The 15,167-nt window shown below is 41.1% G+C and overlaps 1 protein-coding gene across 1 annotated transcript; it reads left to right on the top strand.

The window, feature by feature from the left end:
* Positions 1-431: 431 nt before the first annotated feature.
* NOL7 (nucleolar protein 7) lies at positions 432-14,463 on the top strand. Its single transcript, XM_083187895.1, has 8 exons — positions 432-638; positions 2,772-2,832; positions 4,359-4,417; positions 6,957-6,997; positions 9,544-9,604; positions 11,261-11,382; positions 11,999-12,076; positions 13,576-14,463. The coding sequence occupies exons 1-8, from the start codon at positions 508-510 to the stop codon at positions 13,638-13,640; spliced, it is 618 nt and encodes a 205-aa protein (XP_083044021.1). The 5' UTR covers positions 432-507; the 3' UTR covers positions 13,641-14,463.
* Positions 14,464-15,167: the final 704 nt, after the last annotated feature.

Genomic DNA, 15,167 nt, shown 5'->3' with positions numbered 1-15,167 from the left:
TTGGCCGCCGATTCGGTGTTTTGAATTGGCAGCCGAATTGGCGCCAAATTCAAAACCCTGCTTTGCCGATGGGAGCCGCACATTACAGTGTGGCGAGCCGCGGGTTGGCCACCGCTGCTGTAATGCATGGGTCTTAAAACTGTGGCCCTCCAGATGTTGTGAAACTACATGTTCCAACATGCATTGCCACATTTTTTCCTATAAGAGCATGCCAAAACTGTCAGGGCATGCTGGGACATGTAGTTCCACAACATTTGGAGGGCCACAGTTTGAAGACCCATGCTCTCTAATGTTATAATAGTAAACGTCGGCTCATGGGAGTGTGAGAGGAACATATCCCATCAATGAAAGCTTGCGATCCTCCTCGCTGGTAGGGGTCGCTGTGCGTTAGCCGGCTACCTGGCAGTCATACAGGACAAGTAAAGGCATTGCACACACACACCGCTTCCGCTTCCTGCACAGCTGCTTCCTTCATCCGAGCCTGATCTCGGCCGCCGCAGCAGCATCATGACTCCCGAACACGAGCTGGACAGCGAAAACGACGACGAGGAGGATGATGCGCCCGAGGAGGTTACGTTCCAGAGCGCCAGAGTCGGCGCGGAGGAGAATGCCCGCATGAGACGGGAGGCGGCCAGCAGGTGACAAGTCCATGTGACTGCTGCTACTCACTGACGCGGAAACCTGAACGACAGCCACAAATCCCTTCCCTGCACCTTGGTCAATGTGGTTCTCTCCTGCTGGGGCAGGTGTATCAAACCTTCAAGAGAGATTTCGTGGAGAAGTTGGTCGTAGCAACTTATCAGCTTCAAACTGACATTTTGTAGACAGCAAGAAAAATGATACCTGGAAGCTGATGGTTGATCCACTTCATCTATCTCATGAAGGTTTGATACAGATGATGTGGTGGTTGTGCTGTCGTGTGATCCATCACAGTAGGTGATGGAGCCTTTGCCACAGGTTTATACTGTGAAAAAAAACAATTTGTTCCACTCAGCCATCATTGACAGAGTACCATTTGCTTTTTGGTGTTGATAGCAGTTAGCAATTGATGGTTGGCAGTTATTGATGGCCATCCCTTTCATACTTCATGTACATCTGATATCAGATCATGACTGCATTACCCAGACAGAACGGTTTTGTCCATATAGGAAAAAAATAATCCCATGTTATTTTTTCTGTACACGGTTTGTAACATTCAGAGGAAACGAGTACAGCATGGTTTGCCACTTCATAGCCATGAGTAACCACTGCCATGGGTGGCTACTGTATTGAGCCATCTCTGTAAGATAGTGAAGTTCATGACATTATCCATACTTTCACACACAATGGTATTAAGTTGTCCATTGCCCTTCTGCCCAAGAAAATTTATGATTTTTGTTCCATACAGATGGAGCGGGGCTTGTCTTTGCAGGGAATGGCAATGGCAACGCCAGCCGCCATCTGTATCTGCGAAAGGGGATGCGCGCGCACGAGATGAGTAAGAGAGCTGTAATTGAAATGCAAGAAGAGTGCTGTGAGAACAGGAGGGAAGAGGGCCCTGCTCCAAGGAGCTTACAGTCTAGAGTAGGGCTGGGCAATTGTGGCCCTCCAGATGTTGAGGAACTACACATCCCAGCATGCCTTGCATCAGTTTCAGCATGGCCACATAGCAAAACTAATGCAAAGCATCCTGGGATGTGTAGCTCCTCAACATCTGGAGGGCCGCAATTGCCCAGCTCTGGTCTAGAGGGAGGGGGAGGTGCAGGTAAGGAGACCTGTAGGCAAGAAGTGAGCATGGCAGGGATGGTCAGGACATAAGGCAGCAGGTAGAGAAAATGGACAAAGTAGTCCTCTCCCTCCTCCTCCGCCTGCACCCCTAACCCCTAGCAACTCTGCACTGTGGCCCACCGCCAGTGCGCCCTGAAGACCAAGGCCAGGAATGGCCGCCATACATGAACATATCAATACGTGATGCAACCTACCAATGGAGAAACCATCCCTGCAGCCATGAGTGAGGCACCCATCAGCAATTAGATCTGGTGCTGGATGGTGAATATGAATAATCTTAATGGCCTACACATAGGGAGATTTGCTTAGCGTTCTGAGTGATGCTAGATTGCTCAGCACACAGCTATGTGTCAGTGATACATGTGTGCTGAGCGATCTGTCAGGGCCAGGTCCGTCCCCTTGTACAACAGAGGAGGCCTGGGGCACGCCCCCTTTAGTAATGCGGTGGTCTGGGAACGCCCCCCTTTAGTGGCGAGGCGGCCCGGGCACGCCCCCATTGCGCTGCCCCTGTGCAGCGGCGCCCTGCCCCAAAAAATTCCTAGGGGGAACACTAACAGAGATGTAAAAAATGTGTGTGCTCTTATATATTGCTGGTTTGGTCCATTTGGGAATTTTGAAGCCTTCAGTATGTGTGCGCTATTTTTGCTGCATAGATAAGGAGCTGTACTATTTCCTCTACTATGAATAAGGCAAGTTATGTGCAACTGATTGTTTAACCCTGGGGTAGCCAACCCTAGTCCTCGAGAGCTACCAACAGTGCATGTTTTGCAGGTCTCCTCACAGAATCACAAGTGAGCTAATTAGCTCCATCTGTGGATCTTTTAAAATGTGTCAGTGATTAATGAGTGCAGCTGTGCAGCAGCTAGGTTGTCTGGAAAATGTGAACTGTTGGTAGCTCTCGAGGGCTAGGGTTGGCTACCACTGGTTTAACCTATCCTAGTGAGTTTAACAAAATGCCACAAACTGTACTGTTGTCTGTTCTAAGTCTGACTTTTCTTTAACAGAGACAAGGCCTTACTGAAAGAGAAGAGGAAGCGCAAGATGGAGTTATTTAAGGAACAGAAGGTGCGTTATAGAATGTATGTCTAAGAATATTTATTTGCTTGTACTACAATGGAAAAATATGATTACTGTAGGTATGGGTATTCGGGACCTATTTACCAAGCTGGTTTTTCATACATTTCTGCCAAAACTGTAATTTCTGAATAGTTTTTTTGCATCTTGGCTTTCAAGTAACCCTCCTGCAAAATAATAATTATCCCTGAAAACAGCAGTCCATATATAATGTTAGTGGGGACTACAGTGTTACCCCTATACTGCACTCCAACGCTGCCTCTGACAAGGTCTGTACAGAAATGTGGCATGAGAAGTATGGCAGTGGTTGGCAAAGTAATTGCTCATTTTATTTATGAACATGGCCACCAAAGAATTTCAGACGAACCAGTGCACTTTATGCTCCAACTATATACATAATATATACACATAGAACTGTGCCACTCATCCATATGTAACTCTGTGTCTCCCCTGTCTTGTACACTGCATAGCAACCTAAAATTGTACTGTCTCTGCTTAACTGTTACCTACCTGACTGTTGCAACGATCAGTGGCGCTGCTGATGGCTGCCTAGGTGCCGTTCAGCTCAGCAAATATGTTCCCTGTGTGATAACTGTACTGTCTGCTTATATTGTTACCGGGTGTGGTATAGAGGTCCGACAGTCATTATCCCGACTGGCCGGACCCAGACAGCATGGCAAGCGCAACAAAGCCCCTTGGACCCCCACGAGGGAAAATAGCGGGTGGCCATTGAAAACACGGCTGTCAGTGTTTTGACAGTCGGGATCCCGACGTCGGGTGAATGCCTGTCGGGACCCCGTCCGGCACCCATTGTTACCTACCTGTCTGCTTCTGATGGCTGCCTAGGTGCTGTGCAGCTCGGCAGGTATGTGTTCCCTGTGTGAGAACTGTACTATCTCTGCTTATATTGTTACCTATCTGGCTGCTGCAACGACCAGTGGCGCTGCTGATGGCTGCCTAGGGGCTGTGCAGCTCAGCGACTATATGTTCCCTGCATCTATAATCCCCAGGGTACATCTAGCGCTGGGGTAGCCAACCCTAGTCCTCGAGAGCTACCAACAGTGCATGTTTTGCAGGTCTCCTCACAGAATCACAAGTGAAGTAATTAGCTCCACCTGTGGATCTTTTAAAATGTGTCAGTGATTAATGAGTGCAGCTGTGCAGCAGCTAGGTTGTCTGGAAAACGTGAACTGTTGGTAGCTCTCGAGGGCTAGGATTGGCTACCACTGATCTAGCGTATACCTGTATGTGTTATGTATATCTGTACTGTCACTGTTTAACTGGCTGTTGCACAGCAATCCAAATTCAATTCCTAGTATATGCAATCCAATAAAGCTGATACTGATAAGGTTTCAATTCTGGGCTAAGGTTCCTTGTCCGTAGATAATCTCTGCTCCAACAGTTGTCATTCTGGTTCTGATTATACGTACACATAAAACATTCTAAACAGAGGTAATTTTGTCCTTACAATTCCTGTGTACTTTATTGTAAATTGTCTGATTTTTTTTTTTTTTTAGAAAAACAAACTGCTATCTGATGATATCCTTCACACGGTCTCCTCTCTGCCAGACAGTCAGTAAGTGCTTCTACTCTTAAAACCTCTTCCACACTCATTTACTGAAGTGTTGCTCAGTACTACCATGTATCACTTTACCCCATGCAGCGGCACAGGCACTCTGGTGCAGTTAGATAGCTAGATAACCTAGCTCTGGGAAATGGCAGATTCCATTGCACTGCTGAAACTGCCAGTACGAACGCTGCCAATAATGCAACCTTGGTAGAGGAGCCACCTCCGGGACACCCATTCACTGTATTTAGCAGCAATTTAGTGCTCAGCTTTCTGTCCTGCACAGCGCCTCCAAAATCATGGTGTAAATACAGTGACTAGGAGCCCCACCATTGCACTATTCCTGGCAAGTTTCATTACTTAGTAAGAATGATTTTCATAAAATTCAAGACAGATTCTGTACCCTAAGCAGCAGAATGTTTGCAGTGATAATAAGCAGCATCGGAGGTTCACAAAACATAACCTTTCAGTTCACAATAAAATTAGATTCCAAACGTACTTGGTTAAAAACAGTTGATTGATAAAAAATCACATGCACAATACAGGTTGAGTATCCCTTATCCAAAATGCTCGGAACCAGAAAAATTTTGGATAACGGATTATTCCGTATTTCAGAATATTTTTATATTTCAATGATGTTACTTGAGGTATCTTGCATTTATATTGTATAAACACATGAAATACACACAAATATATTTTATTTGTGCATAAAACAAGGTTTCAAAACATGACACAAAGTTTGTGTAATATCTCAGGTACTTGCTCTGATAATTAACCTGTGATGACTTTATTTATCTTTTTTTTTTTTTTGTGTGGGGGGGGGGGGCACGCGCAACACCAAGCTTTCGTAAACCTAACCCACTGTTAAGTGTGAGTTCTAATGGATCGAAATTATTTGTTGCTGCAGCGACTTTTACTTTTACTGTATAGTAATATATCTACTGTTTTCTTTTTTATATTTCTTTATTTCAATTTTCAAAGTTAAGATCGTACCATACAATACAAAATTTGGAGCATATCCTTGCTCCAGTAAACAAATAAGACAAAGAACTTACAGTACACACAATAACAGTGCTACATGTTTCTAAGTACATTCAGCAAAAGACAAAATAATATATGTACAGACAGAGATAGGTAGTTATTTAGCACTATATGCTATGTTTCTTGTTAATTTTAATTTAATCCAACCCAAAGATGCATTTCAGTTTGGGACCCAACTTCACAGACTATTTGTAGTTATTTTATCCTTATGCTTCCTTCCCCTTTTTTTTTTTTTTCTTCTCTCTCCTCCTTTCTCCTCCCTCCTCTTCCTGCTTTCCTTCTCCTTTACCCCTATCTCTTCCAGTGGATCTACCCTCTTCCCCCAGCTAATTCCGCCATTGCATGTCCTCCTCCCAACCCCACCATTTCCTTCTAATCTTAACCAGCTGTAAAACGTTTCCATTTTAAAGCTATAATTTTTTTTTTTAATGGTTTGTGATATATCTGGTAGTTTCTCTTGTTTCCATAATTGTGCAATAGATGTTCTAGCTGCTACAAGTATCTGTGCCACTAGATATTTCAATGTATTAGGGATCTCTGGGGGAAAGACATGCTTGAGATAGGCCTATGAATATCCTTACAAAGAAATAAGGATTAAAAAGGGTTGAGATTACCTGAAGGGTAGATGGGCCAAATGTTTCTTATCTGCCGTCAAATTCTGTCAAATGTTTCTATGTAACAGCGCCCCCTGTGGGGTTAATGATATTCTTTTCTCAAGAATGTGGTAGATGAGATCTTTTATCTCCCTCCAAAATAGCATTAATTGTTTTACATGACCAAAATAAATGTACTATATCTCCGCTCTCCTCACTACACCTCCAACATAGGTCTGGCTGATCAGGGTAAAATGTATTTATCTTAGAGGAGGTCAGGTAGGTATTATAGAAGAGCTTCATATATCTCTCAATATGTAGGTTTGATCTAGACATCCCCCATACATCTGTAAACAGTCTCTAGATCATTGTTCCTCCTCAAGTGAGAATCCCAGTTCCCATTCCCATTTATTTTGTTGTGTGGTTTTATTTATATTGTTTGCTTTTAGAATTATTTTATACCATCTCGTAATTCCTCCCCTTTTCCTCGATAGTCTTATTTGAGTTATTTCTTTCTTTATTATAAATCTACTGTTTTTAATGACATCGGAAACCATCTTTTTTATTGCGAACTGCAAATGCTATGTTATGTAAACCTGCAGTGCTGCTTATTAGCATCGTCTTACACCACAGCACATGATTTGTTTAATCTGCTACTAAGATGCACATGTCAAATACTCCTCGCACCATTCTGTGAACATTTTTATTATCTGTGCAGTGATTGTGCTTTTTTTATTTATTTTTCTTGGAAGAAAAGTGTAAAGCTAGCAAATGAGGGGTCAATGTATGTTTTTGTGAAGATAAATACTTATAATTTTATGTAAAGTTTTATGAAGGTTCTTCCTTTTTATCATTTTAGTCACATGTATCCTTATTTTATGTCATATTTGGGTGTTTTTTTTTTGTTTGTGCAGGGAACAATCCGCTGAACACTTCGATGCCCAACATGATGCAGGTACCAGTATTTTCTGTTTTTATTTTGTTTTCACGAATTGTACACAGAACTGAAAAATTCTTTAGCACTCAATAGTAAAAATAAAATTCCTTAAAACCAGTGCTATAGATGGAGCAGGTGTCATCTTTACAGGGGCTGGCGGTGGATTCGCCACGCGCCAGCCCCCGCCAGGGGATGCGTGCACACTAGATGCGCATGCGTCCCCTTGCAATCGAGCTCTGCCTCGCCGCCGGTCCACGCCACATTTTTTTTTGTAACTGTTAAGGGATAGACACCCTGAGAGTGCATCCTAAATTGGTAAATTCCACCTCTGTGTATCACATATAAGGTATCGTTTTTCCATTCACAGATGTGAGTTCCGTGTGACTCTGTGTAGCGACGAGCGTCTTTGCACGTGACGTTTAGAAATTCAGATGTCTTCTATGCAACCTGAGTGATAGGAACATACAAGCAGCTTCTGCTGAGTACAATGATATATTCAGCAACTGTGGCTGTAAAGAAAGAAGGTGTGCCAGCGCTGGCTGTAATCAAATATACTATTACACGGTTCTCAAAAGGTATACAATTTATTAATAACAATAAGCAAAATTATAATAAAAACAATGGATAACAATTAAAAACACTAAAATGAGTCGCTCTAGAACCAAAAAAAGTCCATAGTGCACAATTAGAAGGGGTATCCCCAGGGGATATTTTGAGAATATATTTCAAATAGCTGTTAGGCTCATAGGTTATTTAAATGAGTGTAGCTGTATATTACCATTCCAATTTGGTCTGGTCCAGTGATTGCCAGAATGCGTGACTTTGTGTCCTTAGGTTGTCCTATAATTTCAAGGACTCAGGATATCCCAATAAACGAATGTCCTCTGTGGTGGTTGCTGGATAATTAGGGAGCAGGCTGTGTCCCATATATTCTTAGGTCCAGAAAGATTTTTAGAGGTTCATCGATGGGAGAGTGGACTTGTCACTTGGTGGATGGAAGGTAGATGTTGTAACAGCATAGACTCAAGGCTCAACGCGTTTCCCCGGAATCTCCGGCTTCATCAGGAGCAGATATGTTTGTTTGGGAGTTCAGGCATGGTTTTATACCTGATGGTTAATTACCTAGGTGAATTCACCTGTGCGCTCATTGTGTCTAAAAACATTCTATTTTATGAGAACCGTGAATATGTTGTAATAATATTTTAATCTATTCTATATAGGAGGCAATCCTACAAAATAAATTTCATTTTGATCAAGATAAATATATAAAATAAGTGAAATATATGAGTGGACTCGTTGGTAAGGGTCACATGACCCGGAAGTGATTAGACATTTTGAGAATATATGGATATATGCATTTATATCCCATTGTAAATAGCGGTTGTACAAGCCATACATTTCACTTATTTTATATATTTATCTTGATCAAAATGAAATTTATTTTGTAGGATTGCCTCCTATATAGAATAGATTAAAATATTATTACAACATATTCACGGTTCTCATAAAATAGAATGTTTTTAGACACAATGAGCGCACAGGTGAATTCACCTAGGTAATTAACCATCAGGTATAAAAACCATGCCTGAACTCCCAAACAAACATATCTGCTCCTGATGAAGCCGGAGATTCCGGGGAAACGCGTTGAGCCTTGAGTCTATGCTGTTACAACATCTACCTTCCATCCACCAAGTGACAAGTCCACTCTCCCATCGATGAACCTCTAAAAATCTTTCTGGACCTAAGAATATATGGGACACAGCCTGCTCCCTAATTATCCAGCAACCACCACAGAGGACATTCGTTTATTGGGATATCCTGAGTCCTTGAAATTATAGGACAACCTAAGGACACAAAGTCACGCATTCTGGCAATCACTGGACCAGACCAAATTGGAATGGTAATATACAGCTACACTCATTTAAATAACCTATGAGCCTAACAGCTATTTGAAATATATTCTCAAAATATCCCCTGGGGATACCCCTTCTAATTGTGCACTATGGACTTTTTTTGGTTCTAGAGCGACTCATTTTAGTGTTTTTAATTGTTATCCATTGTTTTTATTATAATTTTGCTTATTGTTATTAATAAATTGTATACCTTTTGAGAACCGTGTAATAGTATATTTGATTACAGCCAGCGCTGGCACACCTTCTTTCTTTATCTTTATATATATTTGGGTCTGACAAACCCAGTGCCAGCTGCTGCTGATAGCGCACCACACAAACTCTCTTTTTCCAGCAACTGTGGCTGTATCTGCAAAATAAATGGAACAGTAAAGTGCTTTCTAGAAACATTGTGTTGCAAAAAGACACCCATTGCTACCGAAGCACACCATGGCATCTCGGGACTGGAAATGGGAACACATCTGTGTGAGGCTCTTAAGCACTGATCCCTTTTGCTAAAAACTATACTTGGTTAATCCCAGGTGTAAAACAATGTTTTTATTTTTCTAGTTTTCATGTAACAGACATGAAAACCCTGTAATTTGCTGCAAACTTAAAACAAGACCCTTTAAAGTATTTATAGGTGATTCATCTATAATATATCTATTTTAACAGGTGATGACGAGCAGACTTCTAAAAAGAACAAACATTCGAAGACGTTACACCCACGAAAAAGGTACTTAAATACCTGGTATATGTATTCTATAGTTTGCTCACAGAGAAAAGAGGGTTTTTTTTGTGTGTTCCTACAGCAAAAGTGTTAGGGAATAGTTATAAAATATAGGGGGGTATTCAATTTGTGTCGATATTGCCGACCGGTGTAAATATCAGCACTAGCCTATTCAATGCTGTTTCTGACCGCATCAAAGGATGTCCGATCCAACTTTTTTTAACTGTCGAATCTCTTTTGTTGGAAATCGACATGGATTGTCGAATTGTGGCTATTTTCTGACAGTCTGCAGTCTTTTTGCCGATCCTCTGTCTTTTCGACTCTCAAAAGTTGGAAGATACAGGGGATTTATTAAGCTCGGTGAAGTGTCTGGTTTTTATCACTGACCAATTATTTCCTAACTGTGAAGTTACAGGCTTGGTTTGAAAATTGGCTGGTGATAAAAAAAAAAAAAACAGACAATTTATAACTTCACCAAGCTGATTAAATCTGCCCCTAAATTCACTGTCAAATTAGTGAAAGCAAAGCTGGTGAAAACGGCTGTGACTCTAACAGTCGGAATCCTGTATTGAATACCCCCCATAGTGAGCGTTACTGACCTTATTAGACAGTCTGACCTTTCCGACACATTGGTATCACAGAAAAGCGTGGCCTTAATTTATTAATTTGCACACTGTTGCAGATCACTGAAGCTTATCTGCAAATTCTTTTTTTGTGAAACAGATCATGTTTAGGGGTTGTGCTCATTTAAATAGCTTTCACTCATTTTATCACCAAAAATAACCTATGGGCAATTCTTTAAAACCACATGTTCTCAACTGAGCCTGTATAGGGGTTAAATGCAATATTCCCCATGTATTCAAGCTTATGATTGAGGCGTTATGACATGTTATCGGCCAGAAGATGGCCACGATTCTTTAGGCCAGGCATGGCCAAACTGTGGCCCTCCAGCTGTTGTGAAACTACACACCCCAGCATGCCTTGCCATAGTTTTAGCATTCCCTAATAGCAAAACTGTGTCAAGGCATGATGTGACTTGTAGGGTGAGATTTAATAGGATGAGAGATTCAGAAAGTGAGAGATTTGGTGAGAAATCTCCAGTTTTTTTAAAGCGGCAATCATTTACACGGCAAAACCAGTTTGATCTTGCAGTGTAAATGATTGCCGCTTTAAAAAAACTGGAGATTTCTCACCAAATCTCTCACTTTCTGAATCTCTCATCCTATTAAATCTCACCCATAATTTCTCAACAACTGGAGGGGCATAGTTTGGCCATGCCTGCTATAGACAAATATGAGAATAGGTGGCACTTGTTATGGTACAACTAACAATAAAAGCCACCGCTAACAAGCCAAGGGTGTGCCTGGTAGGATGCCTGCTTGTACCCACTTCCGAATACCTTTCCTGTGCTCTAGAAAAAGCTCACTGGCTGACGGATGTCATCTTGCCTGAACTTCAGAATGACTTGGATATATCCACCTCCTAAAATTGTTCTACTTTTTTTTTTCAATACACAAACACATTCAGGGGCAGCTGCATGTGAACGAACCCACAGATTGTGTGCATCCACCACGCATGTGATTGTTCTATTGATTTGTGAAGTCAAATTTCTGCTTAGTTCCTAAATTGGTTGATGGTGGCCTTATGTTTTTCTTGTCACAGACTAAAACAGAACTACAAGGTACTACACCTGAAAGATTGCAGTACAATAGATTTACAGCAGAAAAAAGCCAAAGCGTTTATCCGGAATAAGATGTATGGAAGGAGCCAAAACAGGACAACAGGTGACTATTGTTTAGCCCAATGTATCCCGATTTGACAGTGTTTGTACACTTTGGGGTATTGAGCGGTTTCTTCCAGTGTATGGAAAGGCAGTAGTACTTCCAGGTAAATAGGGGTATTCAATGTGTGCACAAATTTACAAGTCAGAAATATCTATTCAATACGGTCATTTCAAACCGAATTGCAGATTCAACTTCTTATAAAAAAAACTGCGTTGGTGAAAATGGCAACTATCAGTGTGTACGCCAACTGTCAGAACCATAGTCGGAAGATTGTATTCCTTGTAAAAAACAAGTGTGGGATTTTTTTTTTTTCTTATCCTGTTAAATAAATTGTTATATTTGTGATAATCGGACTGCCTGTGGTCCTTACATCTTCCGTTCTACAAGTATTTATTTTGGTGCAAGGTAAACCAGGCTGCCCAGTTAATTGGAGCGCTCAGGAGACCATGGTTAACATCATACATACAAAAGGAAGATTGTATTCCGACTATCGAATTGACTGATATTCCGATGTTGGAAACGTTCCGGCACTCTGACTCCACATTGAATACCCCTCAATGTGTGCAGCTACCGCAACATAATTGTTTTCATTAACATCTTGTTTTTTTTTTTGCAGCTAATGAATTTCTTTCAGTGTCGAGCAAAAAAAGTTCCATTAAAAAGCCAGCAGCACGATTTACTGACCACACTTGGGGTATGTAATGTGTAACACTTGTATATTAAGTCTTATTTTTTATTTCTTTTTTACTTTGAAGGGCAAATTAATTTGTCCAGAATGTTTTCCACGTAAAACATTACGCAGATATTGTGACCAATTCTGCTTACCGCTGGTTTGTCTGCTTCTGCTACTTGCCGCTGAGTGTAGTTGCTTTTTCTTTAGAGTCTGTGTCTACCATACCTACATTTATTGCATGTGTATTCATTTCTAACAAACCTGTTTATACCATATGTGAAGTCATATATAAAATAAGAAAAAAGAAATGTAACAAGAACATACAGAAAACTGTATTGGGAAAGAAGTGAACAAACCCTATGAGATTACACTAAGGAGTCTTATTAATTGACATATTGAAAACCATTTATCGAGGAAGGTTGTAGTAATAGCAGGTGGTAATACCCAGCCTAGTTTACTACTGTATTGTAGTTTGAGCAGTTTAAAGCATCAAGATCAATACAGTGCAGATAGAAAATACAAAGAATGCTACATAGCAGGGTACATGAGAACACTACATACATAGCAATTTTTATAGCGGTGACATAACATTTGTATCAGTAGTTATTTGCATTCAGTCATTTGGTTGGTGCATCTTTGCGACATCTCTACAGTAAGTGTCTAAATGTATTTAGTAAAGGTGCCCATACAACACAGTACAATAATTGTATGTGATACAATCTAGTCCAAACTGCATACAATAATTGTACCGTGTATGGGCGCCTTAAGACGCAGCTTTGTAGATTAACGTTAAACTTGATAAGTCTAATAATGGGTGTGTTATGGGGCGATTTCATGCAGTTTGCTAAGAAAATGCCCCTACATCGCTCAGTGTGTAGGGGCCATAGCGATGCCTGGCCTTGCACGTCGCTATCGCCCGGCGATTAATATCCAGTATACTGGATAAATGTAGTATTGTAGCTGTGCCGGGTCAGTCCTCTGAGCAGAGTACACTGGCCCTGACAGATGGCTCATTGCACAGCGCTGACACATCACTGTATGCTGAGCGATCTAGCATCACTCAGAACGCTCGGCAAATCTCTCAAAGTTTAGGCTCTTTTACTGTCCACAGACGATACATCGCTCTATTCATTGTTACTATGGAAATCGGAGTCTGGTTTCTTTCCAGTTATCACTGTGGGACTATTCCTGACAATCTATCCAGCCCTCAGTGATCTGGATAGTGAATGTTAGATATCAGGCATTTGCTATTAGCTGGGGAAAACACATTTAAAATGGTGCTTTGCTAGAGAAATTCAAGTATTTTATGTGTGAAATACTTAGTTCAAGCTACCACCATAGAAATGACTCCATGTTGTACTGAGTGCAATTACTGTATGCTGATGGCACCTCCATAATGATGTGAGGATTCCCTATTAAAGGATCTAGAATGAGTCCCATAAGCAGGGAAGCAGCAGTGGTTACTTGTAGGGCACAAAGTAGAACTATATTGAAATGCATCCATTTTTTCATTTTTACAGCTGATGAAGAGAAAAAGAAAGCTGCAAAGTTCAAACTGGTGTGGGCAAGCAACCAGAAGCTGTGACCTGGTCTGTAACAAGGGTTTGGCTGAAGCTGGACATTGTTCTGTGTGTACAGACCTCTGATAGGTCATCTAGAACATGGAAGAGCATACTGAGGTTTCTGATAAAGGATGTGATTTCCCAAACTCCCCAATAAACCGTATACTGCGTAAGTGAATCTTACGTGATCTCCAAAGAGCCACCAAAACTAAAATTCTAGTAGACCTAAATGCTGCTGCTGATGTTTGGAAGTTTCAGCAGCTTGATAGAAGTTGTGGTTAGGGCAGGGAGTAGTTCTGGTCTACGGAGCAGCCTGCCAGTCAGTAATGTACTTAGAGACCTGTAGCAGCCGGACATGTTTTACCATATATGACAACTAAATTGCACAGCAAATGTGTAGAATTAGTCCCGAGAGAATGCAGAAACTTTTATGTATGAATGTTAATCCAAAATCTATTCAACTTTCTTGAAGGCTTATTGACCCTTTAAAGAAACACTTGCAGTCTTTATTTGGCTTTGTAACCATTCTCCGGTCAGCTGCTGGCTTTCATCAGACAGCACCTAAAGTGACCAGCATATGTGGGTGTAGGCAGCCTGCAAAGAAGAGTCCCAAGGAAGTGACCTCTTAGTTTAGTAGGCTAAGGTAACCCATAAAACATGCACTGTTGGGAGCACCTACAGTCCCCCAACAGTGCATGTTTACAGAAGCTGGTAGACAGGATCTGTATGATCAGTATTTTTGAAGCATTTGCTTTCTGTGAAACCTGACTACATTCTTTTGTGAAATGTTTGCTATAATATACATGAGCATACTTTGTTTTTATATATAAAATGAAAACCACTTCACTGTAACGTGTATTTATTTTGTGGGTGAGCTGTCGTTGGGATATTTTAGACCAATTTCCTACTTTTATCTGTTAACTTGGTTATATAATGTGTATCTATCATGCTGCTAAGTGTACGATTAAAGTGATAATTGTGTAGTGTGTATGCAGGAACAAGAACCTATAAATGGCTTTAAAAGCGCCTGTAAACATCAGAGGGCGTCAGGATCTGATAGGCTGCAAAATATCTGGTTTCCGATTTTAATTGTAATGTGCTAAGAATTGTTCAGTGTGTACTTGGCGCACACTGATCCGGTAATCCTTGTCAGGTCAGAGGGTTTATCTGATCTGTAGACCAGCTTTATTGTACTTTATTTTATGAGCTCAATATACCATTTTAGGACAAAGAATTCCCATTTATATTTGTGTTTATTTGCAGCCAACCAAATCAGAGAGTGACCCATTCGCACAGTTGCTATGTAAACACAATGTCTGTGATAAAATCTGCAGCATTTATTTACTTTGCCGGAACATCATCATCTGAGTAACTGAGGATGGTCAGTGATTTCGTGCAGTCTGGGCCAGGAACGCTGCATCCAAGAACATTGCCACTGCCCTCAGTGCACAGTGACTGCTTTCTGTGCCCACCCCAAAATAGTTGACATGCTGCAGCTATTATATAAATAATATATAAAATATTTGAGATGTTTACAAACTGTCTCAGGT

The sequence above is a fragment of the Crinia signifera genome, chromosome 5 (assembly GCF_055691185.1).
Source record: "Crinia signifera chromosome 5, ASM5569118v1, whole genome shotgun sequence".
NCBI classification, from domain to species: domain Eukaryota; kingdom Metazoa; phylum Chordata; class Amphibia; order Anura; family Myobatrachidae; genus Crinia; species Crinia signifera.
Note: the sequence above shows the minus strand (reverse complement) of the source record. Positions and strands in the feature narration are given on the sequence as shown.

Bases quoted from the DNA above. Each gene is read 5' to 3' on its own strand.
- NOL7 (XM_083187895.1), top strand. From the start codon at position 508: ATGACTCCCGAACACGAGCTGGACAGCGAAAACGACGACGAGGAGGAT. The intron at 639-2,771 runs GTGACAAGTCCA...TTTCTTTAACAG, and splicing joins AGACGGGAGGCGGCCAGCAG to AGACAAGGCCTTACTGAAAG. The intron at 4,418-6,956 runs GTAAGTGCTTCT...TTGTTTGTGCAG, and splicing joins TCCTCTCTGCCAGACAGTCA to GGAACAATCCGCTGAACACT.